Genomic DNA, 21,422 nt, shown 5'->3' with positions numbered 1-21,422 from the left:
GTAAGTGGACATTGCAGGAATTCTGTCTTGCCACTACAATGGTAAGGAACTGAGAGACAGTTGGGTCAACTCTGCCATTTATGCATGTGTGTACTGGGGTGCAGGAGGATACCTAGGGCACAGGTGTGTCCAATGGACACTGTTGGCCAAAAGAATTTAACCTCCCAAATCCGTGTGCACAATTACTCCTTCCTCATTATTCTGAGACTTTGTCCAATATTTATAGTCTGGATTGGACTTGGATATGCTACTGCATCTCTGGGAGGTTGAGTACCTACGCTGATGGGAGAACCCCATGGGTGTGGTAGCTGTGCCACCGTAGTGCTGCAAGTGTTGACAAGCCCTGAGTATGTGAAGCACAAGGTCTTGAAGGAATTGTCAGTGTGACACTGCAGACCAGGCGCCAGCTCATGCAGAGCCCCAAGCCAATTCACTTGTGTATTAGTATACAATAGAAACTCAAGAGTTATGAACTGACTAGTCAACCACACACCTCATTTGGAGCCTGAAGTGCACAATCAGGCAGCAGCAGGGACAGAATAAAATAAATACATACATACATACAAATGTAGTACAGTACTGTTAAACATAAACTACTAAAAAAAATAAAGGGAAAGCAGCATTTTTCTTTGTTATAGTAAAGTGTCAAAGCTGTATTAAGTCAATGTTCAGTTGTAAACTTTGGAAAGAACCACCATAACGTTTTGTTCAGAGTTACGAACAATCTCCATTCCCGAGGTGTTCACAACTCTGAGGTTCTACTGTAGATCAAAATGATTGTTAAATGTAATTGTTTTTACTTATCTGTATCCTGTTATAATGTAGTAAACATTTATATTGTGGATACCCCTGTAACTAAATAACCCCATCAAATAAGAAAAGCCTTGTGGAATGCAAATGAGGAATTTTAAGATAAAAGAGCTAATTTCAAAGCAAGTGGTCACTGTGCATGTGATGATCAGAGGTCAAAGACTCAAAATGCACTCCTCACTCTCCATCATCAAAAGAAAAGCCCACGGAAAAGCCCACGTGTGGTGACACTGTCAGCTTGTTTTCTGTAAGAAGCAGAAGTTAGAGTACCAACTGATCTGGGGTAAGTGACTGGTCTCTCGGGACTGTGAGCAACCCAGAATGATCCAGGAGTTCACATTTGTTACTGGCTTGGTGAAGTCTAATTATAGAACATTCCACCACTTTAGGGTGTCTGCCCTGTTTTCTGACAGTCAGCCCTGAGGTAGACACTCAGTTTTCAGCCAACTCCAGACAGCGTGACAGTTAGTATCCATCAAACCTGAGTTTACATTTGCCCAGTTTGATTATTCATGACATTTTAAAGGAAAATGGCTGGAATTCTCTATGGAAAAAATGCCAAATATTTGGAAGCATCTCCTCTTCCATCTGTGAGTGGAAGGCAACTCTGCAGGAAATCATGAACATTTATTTTTCATTTTTATTTTATTTTACTTATTTTTGAGAAAAAGTGTCTTCAAAAGGAATGACACCGACTGCTGGTAATTTTTCAGCTGCTACTTCCTACCTTAACATTTGAGCTCTTCCCTGCCAAAGCAGATGCAAAGTAATTATGCGTACATACAAAAAATGCCACACTGTTTAAAGTAGCTAAGTATCAAAATACATATTTCCACATTAAAAACTTTGCCAGCATGCTTCATGACTGGTAGATCATTTCCCTCAGACTGTAAAATTGAAACACCAGACAATTACCACATTACTGAAAAGAACAGCAGATGGCAGTACAGCAAAATTTTTACAGATATCACTATAGTTTATCAGGCACGTTTATCAGGCACACAGGTCTGCCTCTCTTGAAGTTCATGGTATACAAAAAATTTTAAGTGTCATTAATGGTTTGTCAAATTACATTAGCCTTAAGTTAATATACTTAGGATTGTTTGTTGTTAATATACTGGTTTGTTTCTTTGGGGTGGGGGAAAGATCCTTGAGCAATGAATCTGAAATGGCAAATAATGATATTGTATACAAGCAGACATTAAGGGTGAAATCCTGGCTCCATTTAAATCATTGAGACTTGAAATCAATTATTCTACCAGACCCCTGATATTGTGTAAGAGGTAAAACTAAGAAAGGATGAGAATGTGCATTCGTTTGCTCTGTAGATCTGACTGGAATGCTAAGAATACACAAAGAAAAACAGATCAAAGTCAAATGGCAACAACTTCAGGACAAGTATTGCTCTTCACCAGACATTTGGATAAATGCAGTAATTCTCCCACCGGGCACAAAAGGTAAAATTTTCAAAACTGCCTCCTAAATCATACTTTCAAAAGTGACTTAAGCTTTTAAGTCCCTCTGGAAGAAGCTGCATATCTTTGTGCCTAGACAGTGCATTGTAGATATGATTGGAATACAAACAAACAAACCTAAAAATACATCTACGAGATCCCTAGTATTCACATCCACATTTAATAGCCCAATGACAACTGCTTATTCAACAACTGGCATCTCTAATGGTAATTGTATTTATCTGACAAGTAAAAATCTTCCTTTTAATTAACACAGGACTGAACAACCTCATCTAACTCACAAACATCCAGTAACACCCTTGCCCCCATGGCATTTTAAGTCATTAAAAGTTCAAACGATATAATTTGCAAGGGCAGGAATTGGGATAAAACACTTCTAAAAGAATCTGGGATTACTCTCCCTTTGGGTATGTATGCCTTTTGTAGACTTCAGTGCATTCCACAAGCAAAAATATTTACCTGAGAAACCCAGGTAGGAAGGGCTTAGCAACGCCTGAGTGCAACTAACTTTACCAGACACAGGTGTACCTCTCTCTAACCCCCAACGGAAAATGAATATCATGAATAAGTGATTTATTGATTTTTTTCTGGCTTTTTAAATCTTAAAAATTAAAGCCATACAATTCACATGCTGAGAGGAAACAAAAAAGAAACCCAATCTATGAAACTCCTTTCATTCATTCTTTGCCCTAGAAAGCATACTACAATTAAGTCATTTCCACAAAACTATACAGTTTAATAGGAAGCTTGTCACAAAGTATGAGTGGAATTTCCCAAAGGGAAAAGGGTTGGGCTCTTCAAATACGAGGCATGTATCAGATATTTGAAAAATGGTTAGTAAAATGAGGGGAAACCAACCTGTGACAACAAAAGTCATTATAAGATCTAACAGTGTTTCCATTATAAAACCTCAGTTTAAGGTGGCAAGCAGCAAAATTGTGGGGGCTGGAGTCAGAGAGAGCCAGTCTTTCTCCCCCTTTCCGCAGGAGCCCCTCCTGCTCTTCCTCCCTCTTCCTAATAGAAAAGAAGTACTTGTGACACCTTAGAGACTAACAAATTTATTTGAGCATAAGCTTGTGAGCTACAGCTCACTTCATCGGCTCACGAAAGCTTATGCTCAAATAAATTTGTTAGTCTCTAAGGTGCCACAAGTACTCCTTTTCTTTTTGCGAATACAGACTAACATGGCTGCTACTCTGAAACCTCTTCTTAATAAGACCTTTCAGCCTCCCTAGCTTAGCTGTCTCCTCCAATCACCTACAAAAGTGACTCCTTACCCTCCAAGGCCATGTCTACACTACAAAATGTTACCAGGATAGAACATGCTTGTGAAGACTTAAGTTAGCTGACCACTAAGTTATATGCAAGCATTGCGTCAGGTAACGTAAGTCTTCACAACCATGTTCTATCCTGGTAACATTGTGTAGTGTAGACAGGGCCCAAAGTGTGTGTCTACACAGGGATAAAAAACCCACAGCTGGCCCTAGGGATTGCCAACTTTCTAATTGCACAAAACCGAACACCCTTGCCCCGACCCTTCTCTAAGGCCTCCCTCCTTCCGTCGCTTGCTCTCCCCCACCTTACTCACTTTAACTGGGCTGGGGCAGAGGGTTAGGGTGCGGGAGGGGGGTGAGGGTTTTGGCTGGGGGTTCTGGGCTCGGGCTGGGGACAAAGACTTTGTGTAAGAGGGGACTCTGGGCTGGGACCGAGGGGTTCAGGGTACAGGAGAGGGGGCTCAGGGTGGGGCCCAGGGGTTTGGAGTGAGGGAGGAGGTGAGGGCTCCAGCTGGGGGTGCAGGGTTTGGGGTGCAGGAGGGAACTCCGGGCTGGGGCCAAGGGGTCTGGAGTGGGCTCACGGCTGGGTCAGGGGTTTGGGGTGCAGGAGGGGGTGCAGACTGGGTGGGAGTTAAGGTGTGGCAGGGGAGTTCAGACCTAGGGCAGAGAATTGGGATGCGGGTTCTGGATGGACGGCGCTTACCTCAGGTGGCTCCCGGTCACTGGTGAAGTGGGGGTCAGGCAGGCTCCCTGCCTGCCCTGGTTCCACCCTGCTCCCGGAGGTGGCCAGCATGTCCAGCACCTAGGCGGAGGCACGGCCAGGCGGCTCTGTGTGGTTTGTGCTGCCCACACCTGCAGGCACCACTCCTGCAGCTCCCATTGGCCGCTGTTTCCAGCCAATGGGAGCTGCAGAGCCGGTGCTTGGGGTGGGGGCAGCACAGGGAGCTTCCCTGATTGCCGCTGTGCCTAGGGGCCACAGGGACATGGCCACCGCTTCCAGGGAGCTGCGCAGAGTCAGGGCAGGCAGGGAGCCTGCCTTAGCCCCGCTGCGCCGCCAACCAGACTTTTAACGGACCAGCCAGCAGTGCTGACCAGAGCTGCCAGGGTCCCTTTTCGACCAGGCGTTCTGGTAAAAAATCAGACCTCTGGCAAACCTAGCTGGCCCTTAGTCAACTGACTAATAAATTCATGGAGCTCAGGTTGTGGGGTTGGGGAAATTTGCTCGGTAGTTGTATTCTGCTTTGGGCTGGCATCTGAGCTCTGGGACCCTCCGAGGCTGGAGCCTGAGCTAGCCTGAGCTCAAACATCTATACATCAGCTTTTAGCCTAGCAGCCTGATTCCTGTACTCCTAACTCAGCTGACCTGCTACGGGTCTTTTATTCCTGTGTAGATGTACCTGAAGGTCAGAAAGCCTCATGCTCTCTCCATCAACCTTCTCGATCTGCAATGCTTGAAGCAACATGCTTGTTCTTTCTCAGACTGAAACCCTGCCTCTCCTGCATGATTTGCAGATCAAAGGATGAATCAGTGAAGGACTGAGGGCAGGTTGGGAATGCAGATTTGTATTGGAGGTGCTAGAGCAGGAAGGGCAGCAGGAACAGGGATAATAAGTATAGTGATGACTCATTCTAGGCAAGAAACTTGACCTAGACTAACCTCCTAAGCAGCTAGAAATTGTTCCTCAAGGCACAAGGCCTCCTCATGGCTCTCCTTAACCCTTGCTAACTGTTGAATCCCTAAGAATTAACCATTGTCTCAAAGGGTTAAATTGGTTCTTTAGTTCTGAAAAGCTAGAGGTGTAGAAAATATATACAAGTTTACCAGTTTGGGTTCCTTTTTAGTATTCTTAAAACCCAAATACACAGTTTAATTAGGGTTACCATATATGAACATTCAAAAAAGAGAACACTCCACCGGGAAGATGACGGGGGGGTATTTGCTCGTGCCCCGCCTCAACTCTACCTCTTCCCGCCGCCATTCCAACTCCCTTCCCTAAAGTCCCCGCCTCAACTCTGCCCCCTCCCTGCCCCATTAAATCCCCGCCTCCTCCCCTGAGTGCGCGAGTTCCTCCTCCTCCCCCCTCCCTCCCTACCGTGCAAAACAGCTGTTTTGTGGCGCAAGTGCTGGGAGCCAGGGAGAAAAAGCGGGCACTCTCTTTCTTGAATGATCAACTCTTCTTTGGGGAAAATAATAATGGCAAAATCCCGGACGTTTTTAGATATTTAAAAATTCCTCCCGGACGCCGATTTAAGAACCAAAAAGTCAGATATGTCCGGGAAAATATGGACGTATGATAATCCTAGTTTAATTTCAATCAGTTTAACAAGAAACTGGACCAGAATGTGAACTAATCAGTTGCTTTTTCTGTTTTAAAGATCGGGAGCTGAGTCTGACTGATGCAGGACTGCTGTTCCTAAAGGCATTGCTTTATATCAGGGTGGCCAACCTGTGGCTCCCGAGCCACATGTGGCTCTTCAGAAGTTAATATGTGGCTCCTTGTATAGGCACCAATTCCGGGACTAGAGCTACAGGTGCCAACTTTCCAATGTGCCGGGGGCTGCTCACTGCTCAACCCCTGGCTCTTCCACAGGCCCTGCCCCCACTCCACCCCTTCTCAGCCCCTCCCCTGAGCCTGCCATGTCCTCGCTCCTCCCTCCCCCACCAGCCTATCCTTTGATCCGGAAGTGTGGGGAGGGAGGGGGAGGTGCTGATAGGCGGGGCTGCTGGTGGGCAGGATGCGGGGGGGGGGGGGCTGCTGCGATATTACTGTGGCTCTTTGGCAACGTACATTGGGAAATTCTGGCGCTTTCTCAGGCTCAGGTTGGCCACCCCCATTTTATATGCATGGCAATCACTTACGAAGTGTTTTTACGTCTCATTTTTTAGTACTATCAATCATACCATGCTAAGACAAAGAATCCATTAATTAGTTAACGTCTGTAAAATGCTTTGAAGATAAAAACAGAGCTGTATACTTATTATGAAAGCTACAGACATTTAGAAATATTAATTAATTCTTACTATATGTAGTTTGTGGGCTGTGTAGTAAGCTTTTTAAAAGTGCTAAAGTAATTTTCTAATAGAGCTTTCAAAGCCATTTGGATTAAATACCTGCCCCTCATTTCAATACTTCATTAAATAAAAGTTAGAAGGAAATGATGAGTACAAAAAGTGCACGTTCAAATAACTTGATTTAAAAAAAAAAATCTTTAGGATGAGGGCTGAAACTGTCTTTACCTCAAACACCCCACATGCCACACATGTACAATGTGCTGCTGGAGTGACAAGACCATGGGTAATCTCACACAATGCATCAGCTCAGTAGTTTCCCAGAATGGTTCCGCTCTTTACTGCTCTTGTGCCTAAATCAACTCTTAAGTGTTTTTAATTGAATGGTATAGTCTGTACTCTAATAAAACTGCAAGGGCACTGTAGTATTTTATGTGGGCTTTAAGGACAAGAATGCTTGATTTTACAAACATTTATGGTAGCTAGGAGTCCGAAGGATAAGAATTTATTTTCAGTTATATTTTGCTGCTAAAGTATTGATATAATATTAAGATTTTCATACATATTTCAGTCATTTCCTATTTCATTAAAATCCAATGAACAACATATAGAATTAATAACCTTTTTTGCATTTATGTTCTATTAAGTTGGTAGATACTGTTGGCAGCCTTTCTTAACTCCTCCTACCATCTCCCTTCCCTTTAGGAGTGAGAATGTATTCCATTTATAGTATTTGGAAGAGAGAAAAAAAATCTCAGGCTGCAACAGTTAAATCTGCAGCATTTCATGTTCTCGCAGTCAACCATGTCAACATCTGGAGCTGGTTGAGTTTTCTCCCTCTAGGATTTGTAGCACAGCCCTGGATTTTTTCCATAAATTCCCTACATTCTAAATCCATCAGATATATGTCATACACACCCAACACCCCTGTTCCAAACTCCACTAGTCATTGAAAGACTCCAAACAGGGGGTTTTGGTCTTAAGTTTATTAAATGTTTAAATATTAAGGGCCAAATTCTGTTCTTGGTCATATATTGTGATTATTGGGGTTACATGAGTATAAATGAAAGTCTCTGGCTTAAACTCAAGGCATAAAAGATATGAACAGTATTTTGCTTCCATTGTGTCTAGAGTTGCAACACATTTGACATGTAAAAATCACCCACTGTTCTGATACTCACATAACAGCCACACACAACATGGCAATTTTAAGAATGAATTTGGATGGACAGATTTCCTTGCTTCTGATAGTTTAATTCACGCCTTTTATTATTTACGTGTATTTGTTGGACTTGTTTGGCTTTTATTATTAATAGAAGCATGAAAAGAAAATTATGAAAGGAGTCCAAAGTTTATAAGAGTTGGTAAAAGCAATAACTCTTGATGGTCTATTGTGTCAAAAATATTCTTTAAAAAGATGTTTACTTTGCAAATATTTATTTACGATAGATAGCTATTTGGAGATATTAGTCAATTTGACTTTTTCTAGCAAGCAAAAGATAAGCTGTGGATTTCAATTTGCATTATGGAAAATTAGAATTAGACATTTTATAACACCAGGTGTGAGGGTTGTTGGTTTTTTTGGACTTCAGATTTGAGGATATAGAGCTTTTAATAATAAATCAGATGGTCAGTTAGCCTCACTAATAAAATAACTTAAAGGAAACATTTTAGACATGACTTTTTCAAGAGTTATATTAAATTTTAAACTGAAAAGCTTAATGTACTGCAGTCTGGAGCACTGCCGATTCTTGACAAGGTATTTTGCAAGTCTTTTCTCTCCTTCAAGACTTTCTAATGGCTATATTTACATCTACACCTCAAATTACAAATACCTCCTTTTAAAGTCTATACTACATCCATCACCATTTTACCATTCTATCCACTCACCTATTTTTGAGCACAGATTTACTGTGTCTAATTGTGGGGAGGGGTTTCTTTGTAGATAGCAGTAATTAGCATTTAAAGGAGATTTACACACTGGATTTCACAATGAATACTTGTAATCCATGACCTTTCCAGTGATTTCATTTCAGAGATTTAAATATAAATTCACAGTCAAGCAGTTGGAAGTTGTAATCCCACACTTTTTTTTAAAAAAGAAAAGGAGTACTTGTGGCACCTTAGAGACTAACAAATTTATTAGAGCATAAGCTTTATTTAGAGCTGTAGCTCACGAAAGCTTATGCTCTAATAAATTTGTTAGTCTCTAAGGTGCCACAAGTACTCCTTTTCTTTTTGCGAATACAGACTAACACGGCTGCTACTCTGAAACCTGTCACACTTTTTTAGTTATATAAAGGAAATAAAGGTGGGGAGGGTCATAAGTCAATTACCATTTTTCATGCATTTTGTTTCTCTGTCGAAAAAGCACAAGCATGGTCCTGATGACGGTAATTAAATTTATATTAACTTATATGCAACTAACTTAAAAGACAGCACAAGCATTACTAATGTTATGGTATTGCCTTCCATCATAAACACCTTATTTTCAGACATTTATGATATAGCTGTAAAAGTTTGCTCCAGACTGAGGTCTGATTTATGAAATTCCTGCCATGGGGTACTGTACTTTACCAATTTAACATTTTTAAATCAAACATATTTGTATTTTTATCTAAATATTTCTAAAACATGTATTTAAGTTGTTTTGATGCTCTTTAAATACAGTAACTGAAGAATTGTTAGTGAACTTAGAGATTCTTTGCTAAATGAATTTATTACAACCATTCTGCTTTCAAGTCAGCCCAGCTACTATGCATGTTAACCAAACCAACATGCTACAAATAATTATGACATCTGGGTTTTAAGCTTGGCTACTCTCGTCATGTTCAGAGGTGGTGTTGGTTTTTTTTGTTTTTAAAACATTCTTAGTTTCCCCAATATGACATATAGTTGTAACACTACTACTCGGATATTTGAAAAAAAAAAAAAAAAAAAAACAACCCTGATGCATGGGGACAAACAAGAGTTAAAGTTATATATCATAGTATTTACTTAGAGTGTTGTTATAAATGTAAATCAGGATGTTTCTGAAATGTAACAATGAATAATGCCAATTCACAATGGGAACCAGATTGAAAGTTCTTCTCAGGACATCTTAATGAAGGATAAATTTTAGCATTACTTGCAAACTGCACAAGAGATTCACATGGGTCTACATTAATTTACACAAATGTTAGCTCATATTCCTGCTTATAAAAAAAAAAAATGTAGACCTCTACATTCAGATGGTAACTGGGCCTATGAGCAAGTTCAAATGCCTGCAAAATGTAGTTCAAATGCAATCATTCTACAATTTACCCAAGTCAGTTTGGTAGTTCATTATCTTTTTCTTTCTTTCATCATTCTTGTGACCCTATAAAAAGGTTTCCTCAAAAATAAATACATAAATTAGCCTTTAATTACTAGCAATAAAAGAAAAGAGCCCTTGAGGATAGACTCAGCATGCAATAAGCTCATTAAGCATCTAGTTTAATGAAAACCCCATTGTAAACAACAACGTCAAGTAAAGGTTGGGCCACAGAACCCCCCTTCTTTCCTCCAACCCTGCCAGCTGTTACAGACCACATACCTTCCTCACCCAGACTCAAATTCTCACTCAGCTAGACTTTTGAAGGTTTTATCCTCAGTAAAAATGCTGTACCATTGATAAAAATTCAAACATGAAAAGCCAGGACTCAGGTATTTGTCATGTCCATTTACTAGCTCAAGTAAATGCCATGAGGGTGAATGAATAGTTGTTCAAATAGTTAAAATAGGAAAAATGAAGCTGAACAGATTACTAAAGAAATGTTTATAATCAACTGAAGGTAAAATCCATAGAGACAGCAAACAAGTAAGTCTACAGGAAGTAATAAGATTTTGTTTTGTTCATACTCTGGCTAAACTTCTCTTCTCATCACTTTAATTTTCACAGTAAAATGGGACTATCTGCACAAACAACTCTGTGAAGAGGTGTTTTCAAAATCCCCAGAGTTTTTAAACTGTAGTACCTTTCATTAAAGGCAAACAATTTGTAGTATTTTTCTGACACACCCACAAAAATGTTGATCTCTTTAAGATGTAGTTTAAAATACAAATTGTTTAAGGGATAGGGAGTGACAGTTCCATTCTTCACACTATTTTTAGTCAAACACTTCATTTTCAATAGCTATTACTGTCATAAAGACAAACAATTGAGAGCAAGGAATATACTTTTGTAATTAACAAAGTGAAATGCATGATGATCATTTGATCTCCAGAAGTTAAAAAAAAATGAAATTATGGAGTTTTTAAAAGAGAGTTTATTTTTTAAAATTTTTATACTGCACTTAACTGTATGAATGTGGAACAAATACTAGACTGCATAAAACATATAAAGTCTAAACATCCAAGTTTTCTGGGAAACAAATGCCTGAGGGAACACATCAAAGGCAACAAACTTTATCAAAACTGTAAAAAGAAAAGGAGTACTTGAGGCACCTTAGAGACTAACAAATTTATTAGAGCATAAGCTTTCGTGAGCTACAGCTCACTTCATCGGATGCATTCGATGCATCCGATGAAGTGAGCTGTAGCTCACGAAAGCTTATGCTCTAATAAATTTGTTAGTCTCTAAGGTGCCACAAGTACTCCTTTTCTTTTTGCGAATACAGACTAACACGGCTGCTACTCTGAAACCTATCAAAACTGTGTAAACTACATGATGTATGGGAAAACAGCTGATATAACAAAACTGGTCATTCATAATAAAATTCTATATAAAACAAAGTTTTAACAAGTTAATTAAATCCTTAAGAGTTCAAGGTTGCAAGAAGTACATTAGAATGCCTTTAAGAAACCCTTAATGTTACTATGAAGTACTAATCTACGTACACAAGGAAAACGTCTAGTGATTGAACTCAAATTTATAGTTTTCAGAGTAGCAGCCGTGTTAGTCTATATTCGCGAAAAGAAAAGGAGGACTTGTGACACCTTAAAGACTAACAAATTTATTTGAGCATAAGCTTTCGTGAGCTACAGCATCCGATGAAGTACTTCTTTTCTTTTTGAGAATACAGACTAGCACAGCACGGCTGCTACTCTGAAACCTGTAATTATGCAAGGCACTGAATTTAGCCGTATGGAGGGGAAATCTATCAACTTAATGAAAAAACTCGTACAGGAATGCATCCGATGAAGTGAGTGAAAGCTTATGCTCAGATAAATGTGTTAGTCTCTAAGGTGCCACAAGTACCCCTTTTCTTTTTGCCAATTTATAATGAAATTAATGTAGGTTTCTTTTTTGTAAGCTACCCTCAAATACCAATTTTTATTTTGCCATTTTAAATTAAAGACTATCAAGCAAAAAAGATGCATTAATGTTTTTGTAGGGTCTAAATGATATCCCCTTCCATACATCTGTTTCAATTCCATTTAACTAATTTGAGTCTGAATGATCATAATTTTGTATTACATTATCTCTTGATTCATACTTATCAAGAGAATTAAGGCAGTCATGGCTAGTTTTTCTTTTGCACTTACTTATTAATTCAGCAGCTAGATTATTTTCTGCTACTCCAGCATAATAAAAAGTCATTATTTCTCTGAAACCCAGGAGCCTATTAATTGTTCTTGTATTACAAATTCTATATCACATGTCCACAAGAAATTCCAACATACATACTCTAAACTTGGCAATGGTTCTTATTCGGATCAAATGTTGAAGTCAACTTCTTTAAAAAGTATGCACCCCCTCCCACCCAGGAAAGTTTGAAGAAATAAAACAATGTTTGTGAAAGTTAAAGGAGCACTTCTGTGTGCACAGGACACTCTCTGCCACATCCTAGTCTCTGAGTCATCCCTGTAGGCAGAAAAACAAATCTGCAGCATAAAATGACCTGGATGCCACAAACACAAAGAAAGCCAATCATCAATGTAGTCAACATGTACAGTTTAGCAACACCACTTCTTCCTACCTGTAATCGTTATGGTCCCCAGCATTTTTAAAACAACTCTGACGACAATCAATTTTCTCCTCAGAGTCTAATGCTCCCTTATTTCTGTCCTGTGAAGCGTCAGTATAATAATCAAGAGTGACACAGCAAAACAGCCTCTTGTGCTAACAAGAGCGCACTGAATCCTTCCTCCACTGCCTGTGAGGAAAGCAAAGTGAAGTGGCCTTGTCACAGCAGTCCCTCTTACTTGATAGACAACCCTTTGTGGTCCTTTCAGTTCTCAGCTGCTCGCTTTAGGACTAGAAGCAACTGACTCGGGTGGGCAGACCATGTGGTTCATTTTAAGGAAAACCCCTCCCCTTGCCCACTCCAGTTCCCGTTGTTGGCAAGCTGCCCGGCCCCTCATGTGGAGACCTGGGAATTGTTTAAATAAAGGCTGCTGAAATACACCTTAACTATTTTGTTCCCATATTTTACTACTTTTAAATCTTTATGTCAGAGAACCCTTTCAAAAAAAAAAAAAAAAGTGTGAGGGAATTCCAGAAGTCTGCTACACATTGTGTTTCCTCTAGTCCTCTCTCCAGCCCAAATATCAAAGCAGCAGTTAAAATGTGGACACTATTTTGAATTGGGTTATTTAAGAATGACCTCAATTTAAAGAAAAATGGTGCAAAGGGAAAAAATAACCCCAAAATACTTCCTTCACTTTCAGGCTGGTTTCCTCACTATAACCTGCCTGCCTAGGTATCTGGGAAAAAGACTGCTAGACAGGATACATCTACTACAGATTTGCTATAAAATCTGTTACCCATTTTCTTAGCAGAAGAAATATATTTTAAAAAACCTTTCTCAAGTATATTGAACACAAAAATAGTCAGACCCCTGATCTCTCCCCCTGCCCACCCAAGTCCTCTTTAAAAGCCAAGTGCATCTTACGGTTAAGTATATTAGAAAAATAGTTTTGTATAGCTAGTATCTATGAAGCTGTTTTCTCCCCTCCCGTGTGGTTAAAAGGCACAGAGGAGACTTTTTACTTGGAAAGTTCGACACAAAATGTAAAATTGTCCTGTCAAGAAGGATAGATGGGCATTGCCCTTACTCCCCTTCCCACCTGCAGAAATCTTTGAACCCCCAAACCTGATTATTTTACTGGGATCTATATGGATCCTGGTGATCCATGAGAAGCCAGGGTCATCCATGCAGAGGCCTTCTATCGCCACGGTAGCTCTAACCTCCAGCACCAAACACCCTCTACCCTTAACTGCACCCTACCCTCTATGCCCTCCCTTCCAGAAACTCTCAGCTGGCCATGGAAAATCCTGAAGATACATGGGACAATAAGAAAAATTAATACAGCCTGGAGCCCAAACCTCTCAAGATGCCATGACCTAAATGTAAACTCCATGCGCAAAAAAGATCCAAAAATAAAGGACAGGAAAAAATAATCCAGCAGGAACCTTGTAACACCTGTGGGATTCATTCATTTACTCGAAAGAACCTTCCTACCTGTAACCTCAGTTTCATGGTTCTTTATTTCTCGTTTTAAATAATTTGCAAAAATAAAAGCAAGGGGACATCAAATTTGTGTGGAATGTAGGGAACTTTAAAGAAAATGAGTGATGTTCCTCAAATTGAGGGACATTTGAAAGTATTGCTAGGCCCTGCCTCCACCCCTGTTTACATATGCCCCAGGTCACACAGAGAACCCTCTACATAGTCGAGAGAGGGCAGGCATGCTGATGATCAACATTTCAGAAATGTAGTTTTTTACTTGAGAAACTGGCTTCCCAATAGTTGGCTATGCAGCTGTTTTTAAGATGGTGCAGCAATAGTTTTCACTTTGTGTGGGGTTTTTTTTATTTCCTCTCAGTACCTTTCATAACCCCACTCCTATTCCTCCCTTCCAAAGAGCAATTCTCTGGACATTTTTGGATTATGTTTGTTTCCCCTGTAATACAAATTTTATTACCAAGTAGGCCCAATCCTATTTCTGTTGACTTCATTAAGAGACTAATTAGGTCCAAATAATGGAACACCACTAGCACAAGCAGAAGAGTAGAGAAATTATAAGGGAATTTGTAGGATTTATAAGCCAAACTGCTCAAATACAATTTTCATGCTGCCAGTTTCCAGCAAGGAAAAGGCTGACCAATTTGGTCTCCTATAGCTATTTTGATTCTGAGAGGAAGTTCCAGTCTGTTGTTCATCATGCATTCTAGTGTTATAAATTTCATATCTTTTAAATACCTGGTTTTCAGAGTTTCTGTGCATCCACAACTCCAAATGAAATAAATGAAAGTTGTTAGTGCTTAGGATCTACAAAAAAAAGCAGGCCTTTAGAAAAGTTTTGCTTCTAGAACCATGAGCTCCAGTGCCTGAACAGTTATATGATCTCTGATTTCATTACATCTTACTTCAGTTTTAATTTTTATGACATACCTTAAAGTTTAAGGTAATTATTCCCTCCATCATGTGAGGTGTAGAGATTACCCAACCTCAGGATGAACCTATCCATTTAAAGTAAACTCTAACAAAAAACATACAGTTCTTACCGTCTATGGAAGATAGTTATAAAATGAAAGAGCCAAATACAATATAGATCCATGTGAAATAGACAGTTGCTGTATTTGGGAGCAAAATATTAATCTCCCCAAATACTTAGTGCTTCATCGTGGAGCTAGGCAAACTCACACAACTTTGCATTCTTTTACAATCCATTTAATAATTAAAGGAATGCAAGGCAGTTGATGGGATTTGCTGATAATTACTCTTTTATAAAGGAGCAAGAGGTAGAGTAAAGATGATAGAACTTGTACTAGTAGTCAGACAATGGAAAAAACCATAGTTGTAAAGTAGCCCTTATGAAAATGGTTAAACGCTTGTTTAATTTGTTTTTATGTTTGTAAAGCCATGGAAACAGAACATGGCTGACTGCCAAATAACTCAATTTAGAGATAGTCTACTTTGATCTATTCTCTCAAAAGTAATCAGGGACAAGCTGTGGATTTCATCTGATTAGTTACTGTGTCTAGGTTTACAATGAAGAGACTCTATCAATCAAGATAAAAAACCCCCAAAAGATCCAGAATAAAAACAAAGCATCAGCATACAATACAGATGACCCCCTATTACATTAATTGAACAAGATTTGTGGTAAATCATTGCCTTTAGAGGATTATAAAACCATAAACAGAAACAGCATTGAGGCATTCCTGAGTACAATTTTTAAAATCTTTTTAAATCAAGGAATGTTTAAGTAGAACAGTGGTTCTCAACCAGGGGTACATGTACCCCTGGGGGTATGCAGAGGTCTTCCAGGAGATACATCAACTCATCTAGATATTTGCTTAGTTTTACAACAGGCTACATAAAAAGCACTAGTGAAGTCAATACAAACTAAAATTTCATACAGACAATGACTTGTTGATAGTACTCTTTTTCTATACATTGAAATGCAAGTACAATATTTATTTTCCAATTGATTTATTTTATAATTATATGGTAAAAATGAAAATGTAAGCAATTTTTCACCAATAGTGTACTGTGAAATTTTTGGTTTCAGAGTAGCAGCCGTGTTAGTCTGTATTCGCAAAAAGAAAAGGAGTACTTGTGGCACCTTAGAGACTAACAAATTTATTAGAGCATAAGCTTTTGTGAGCTACAGCTCACTTCATCGGATGCATTTGGTGGAAAAAACAGAGGAGAGATTTATATACACACACACAGAGAACATGAAACAATGGGTTTATCATACACACTGTAAGGAGAGTGATCGCTTAAGAAGAGCCATCACCAGCGGGGGGGGGGGGGGGGGGGGGGGGAAAACCTTTAATGGTGACAAGCAAGGTAGGCTAATTCCAGCAGTTAACAAGAATATCAGAGGAACAGTGGGGGGTGGGGTGGGAGGGAGAAATACCATGGGGAAATAGTTTTACTTTGTGTAATGACTCATCCATTCCCAGTCTCTATTCAAGCCTAAGTTAATTGTATCCAGTTTGCAAATTAATTCCAATTCAGCAGTCTCTCGTTGGAGTCTGTTTTTGAAGCTTTTTTGTTGAAGTATAGCCACTCTTAGGTCTGTGATTGAGTGACCAGAGAGATTGAAGTGTTCTCCAACTGGTTTTTGAATGTTATAATTCTTGACGTCTGATTTGTGTCCATTCATTCTTTTACGTAGAGACTGTCCAGTTTGGCCAATGTACATGGCAGAGGGGCATTGCTGGCACATGATGGCATATATCACATTGGTAGATGCGCAGGTGAACGAGCCTCTGATAGTGTGGCTGATGTGATTAGGCCCTATGATGGTATCCCCCGAATAGATATGTGGACAGAGTTGGCAACGGGCTTTGTTGCAAGGATAGGTTCCTGGGTTAGTGGTTCTGTTGTGTGGTGTGTGGTTGCTGGTGAGTATTTGCTTCAGATTGGGCGGCTGTCTGTAAGCAAGGACTGGTCTGTCTCCCAAGATCTGTGAGAGTGATGGGTCGTCCTTCAGGATAGGTTGTAGATCCTTGATGATGCATTGGAGAGGTTTTAGTTGGGGGCTGAAGGTGATGGCTAGTGGCGTTCTGTTGTTTTCTTTGTTGGGCCTGTAGTAGGTGACTTCTGGGTATTCTTCTGGCTCTGTCAATCTGTTTCTTCACTTCAGCAGGTGGGTATTGTAGTTGTAGGAATGCATGATAGAGATCTTGTAGGTGTTTGTCTCTGTCTGAGGGGTTGGAGCAAATGTGGTTATATCGTAGCGCTTGGCTGTAGACAATGGATCGAGTGGTATGATCTGGATGAAAGCTAGAGGCATGTAGGTAGGAATAGCGGTCAGTAGGTTTCCGATATAGGGTGGTGTTTATGTGACCATCGCTTATTAGCACCGTAGTGTCCAGGAAGTGGATCTCTTGTGTGGACTGGTCCAGGCTGAGGTTGATGGTGGGATGGAAATTGTTGAAATCATGGTGGAATTCCTCAAGAGCTTCTTTTCCATGGGTCCAGATGATGAAGATGTCATCAATGTAGCGCAAGTAGAGTAGGGGCATTAGGGGACGAGAGCTGAGGAAGCGTTGTTCTAAGTCAGCCATAAAAATGTTGGCATACTGTAGGGCCATGCGGGTACCCATCGCAGTGCCGCTGATTTGAAGGTATACATTGTCACCAAATGTGAAATAGTTATGGGTCAGGACAAAGTCACAAAGTTCAGCCACCAGGTTAGCCGTGACAGTATCGGGGATACTGTTCCTGACGGCTTGTAGACCATCTTTGTGTGGAATGTTGGTGTAGAGGGCTTCTACAGTGTGTGTATATAAATCTCTCCTCTGTTTTTTCCACCAAATGCATCCGATGAAGTGAGTTGTAGCTCACGAAAGCTTATGCTCTAATAAATTTGTTAGTCTCTAAGGTGCCACAAGTACTCCTTTTCTTTTTGTGAAATTTTTGTATTTTTATGTTTGATTTTATAAGCAAGTAGTTTTTAAGTCAGGTGAAATTTGGGGGCAAATCAGGCTCCTAAAAGCGGCAGAGTAGTCTGGAAAGGTTGAGAGCCACTGAAATACAATGTGTGAAAAATGTTTCCCAAGGACTTGTCTCTAAACGCAAACTGTCACCAAAATTACTAAATCAGTTTTAATTCACAATTTTTTTGTTTTGGTGAAAATCTATTACATTTATTTTGGATTAAGGCCTGATCTACACACAGTTTTTGTATTGGTGTAATTATATTGGTTAGGTCATGTGATTTTTTTTCCCTGATAGTTATATCTAGACAACCTCTAGTTTGGGAATAAATGATCCTGTGGCCTGGCCTACACTAGGAATTTACATTGGTACAACTACATCTCTCACGGGTGAGAAAAATCCATACCCCTGGAAATGTAGCTATACCTCCCTCCCTCCCCCCCAGTGTAGATAGCAGTAGGTCAACAGCAGAATTCTTCCATCAACCTACTCACTGCCTCTCAGGGATGTGGTTTATTTACATTGACAGGAGAATCCATCTTGTCAGTGTAGGTAATGGCTACACTGAATCACCAAGTTTTTGCCATCTATGGACGATAACAGTTAAACACACGTGGAAACATAGATATGCCTTTAGGAAAACTTCAGACACTTTAGGACAACTTCAGAAAATTAGTTATGGACATTCAGCCAAGAGTCTTGTCTAGACACAAAATTGTACTGATTTAACTAAAAGTGTGATTTTTAAACCATTTAGTTAAATCGTTTCAGTTTTGTGGCTTGATACTTATATCAGTTTAAACTTGATTTACATTGGTTTAACTTGTACAGGTAGATTTGCAGGAATGATCTAAATGATATAATTAGTTTTAAACTAATTTAAGAATTAAATAAAATTGTTTTTTAAAGTCCTTAATTATTTCAGTAGCAGTTTATTGTAAACAAGTCTTAATGGGTATATTTTATTTCTCTTTCCTTGGTGAATTTATGGACATTCCTTTTGGCTTTCACGTTTAGTCTCTTTTCCTCCATGTAACATGTTCATACAGCTTGTATTGTCGAGGAGACCCCATTGTTGGAAATACAAGAAAGTGAACCCTATATTTTAAGATTAATTTATAGTTTATGTAAATGTATGGTAAGTGTTTTGATCATAAAAGGCTTAATGTACACAGTGCCTTGTTTCCTCTAAAAATACTGTGTTAGGAGTTTACTTTAACAAGTTTTGTTGTTTAAAATCTGGTGGATAATTTTACTAATAGGTGAAAATTATTGAATGGTATTGTAAAAATATAAGCTGAACCAATACGTCACCTTCCAGAACCATTCAGATACAGAGAACCCAAGGAAATATTCCATTCATTGTCCAGATTCTTCACATATACTAAAAATATCCATATGTAGCCAAGTTGCCCAATACAAAGTCCACTGACTCGAACTATGAAGAATGAGATAAATATACACACAAGAGAAGTTTAGCCAACCGAGAGGCTGAAAAATGGAAGAGATGCTTCATTTTTTCTCCTTCATAATCCAGAATAGACAACCACATGGCACACAGATTTGCCTTTAGAACAACTTCAGAAAATAAGTTATGGACATTTAGTCAGTAGTGAATAAAGTTAAAAAAATTAAAAATACATTTTTTCTAAATATAATTTTGATAGAATAGCAAGCAAATATGATGCTATCTCTATATATATTCCAACAGAACAACTAGGAAAGACAAGCACCAGACCACACAGAAGCAGAAAATTTGATCCTTAAAAGTAAAAGCACTTAAAATTTAGGGATAATTATTTTACAGGGCTACCAATCATACCGTTTATGATAGAAATGTGTGCACGTTATGTTGGCGACAGCTGACAAAATGAAAACCAGACTGAAATTTTCATACATTCACTACAAGAAAGGACAGAAACACAGCACTTAAATCTCTCATAATCAGTTTAGGGAAGATACGGTAATTTTAAGAACTTTAAGAATTCTAAGTATCTTTGTTTTGTAAAAAGATCTCAAAAAGATATTGGTTTTTTTAATATACTAGCATTAATCTATAAAGAGAACACTGTCCTATTAAAACCCCTTTTTTATCCAATATTATCTTTTTATTAAAATATGAAGAGCAATTTGCTCCATGGGTATACGGGATTATAAACATTCTGTCCAACTAAAATTAATGCTTATCTATATATGTAAAAAGTTAAATTTAAATTAGAATGGTATGTAGGCATCATATACAGCAAATAAAATGCCGTGGGTGAAATCTCGGACCCAACGGGAGTTTTGCCCTTGACTTCAGTGAGGTCAGGATTTCATTCTGTATATCTTTCTTCAGAGCTCTGCTATACAGGATAAATTTAAAACATATGAAATATGGACAAGTCCCACTTTATATTTGACACTACAATTTTGTCTGAGTTTGTTATTACACTGTTTAATTTGAGAAAAGCAAATGTTGTCAAGCAAAACACCGTGCTTTATATAATCATTACAGTGTAATTACATGTGAGCAGTTTTCTATACATTCTGTATAAATGGAGACCATTTTTCCCTCCAGGTATTATTTTTGCATCTCTTCATTATAATTTGCTTAATTAGATGCCTTAAGATTTGTTTGTCCTTCCTTTATTTTTCTATAAATATCTGCTATCCAAGGCCCTGACTCTGCAAGCTGCCCTGCAGTAGGGTCTCTGTGTTAGTGGACAAATCTGCCTGCATGGACTGGCAGGGTTAGAGACCAAATTAGTATTCACTGACCTAGACAGAAGAGTGATAGGCCTGGGGGTAGATACCAGCACAGTTTGTGAGTAGGAGCCAGTTGTGTTAGAACAACTGTGGTGGCCTAGTCTAGGATCCTGGCTAAAGTATGCTTGTGATAACCCAGTCTGACCTCCCACCAACACTGGCTAAACAAATCAGGCTTGGAGTGCTGTTTGCCTACAAATATGCTTAGACCATTTTTAAGCACAGTTCTTAAATTCTGTTGAAAGAGCCGTATAGAGCGAGCCATAATCTATCTATATTTTACCATTAAACTTGTGGTTCTACCACCCCTCAGCTATTGGCAACTCCCATAAAGTGTTTTTCAGAAAGCTTTTAGTGCTTTTTGAGTGCTTTTGAGTCATGTTGATTATCTGAGAATCTCAGCTTTCATTTAAAAATAAAAAGTATGTTTTTAGCCCTTGTGGCTGCAGAGATAAGCTTGAAAATATGGCTCAAATGTAACCTAAAGGCTCCAAACCCAGAAGGCAAATAAAAAGAACACCCAAACTGTCAAGACTTTAGGGCCCTAGATCAGAGCTCCGGAGCCACCTGGGGCTCTTCAGAATCATAGAATCATAGAATCATAGAATATCAGGGTTGGAAGGGACCCCAGAAGGTCATCTAGTCCAACCCCCTGCTCAAAGCAGGACCAAGTCCCAGTTAAATCATCCCAGCCAGGGCTTTGTCAAGCCTGACCTTAAAAACCTCTAAGGAAGGAGATTCT

The 21,422-nt window shown here is 39.2% G+C and overlaps 1 protein-coding gene across 5 annotated transcripts in view; it reads right to left on the bottom strand.

The window, feature by feature from the left end:
• The window catches only part of AKAP12 (A-kinase anchoring protein 12), a 147,840-nt gene that overhangs the window by 25,264 nt on the left and 101,154 nt on the right, over positions 1-21,422 (bottom strand). The window contains exon 1 of one of the 5 annotated variants that reach the window (XM_038396455.2): positions 12,509-12,798. The exons of the other annotated variants lie outside the window; for them this stretch is intronic. Coding sequence (XP_038252383.1) covers positions 12,509-12,533 — 25 coding nt within the window. The 5' untranslated portion in view covers positions 12,534-12,798. Of the gene's footprint in view, positions 1-12,508; positions 12,799-21,422 lie in introns of those variants that run through there. 5 annotated transcript variants of the gene reach the window in all.

Source organism: Dermochelys coriacea, chromosome 3 (genome assembly GCF_009764565.3).
Source record: "Dermochelys coriacea isolate rDerCor1 chromosome 3, rDerCor1.pri.v4, whole genome shotgun sequence".
NCBI classification, from domain to species: Eukaryota; Metazoa; Chordata; order Testudines; family Dermochelyidae; genus Dermochelys; species Dermochelys coriacea.
The sequence above is the reverse complement of the archived record's forward strand: the minus strand, read 5'-3'. Positions and strand labels throughout refer to the sequence as shown.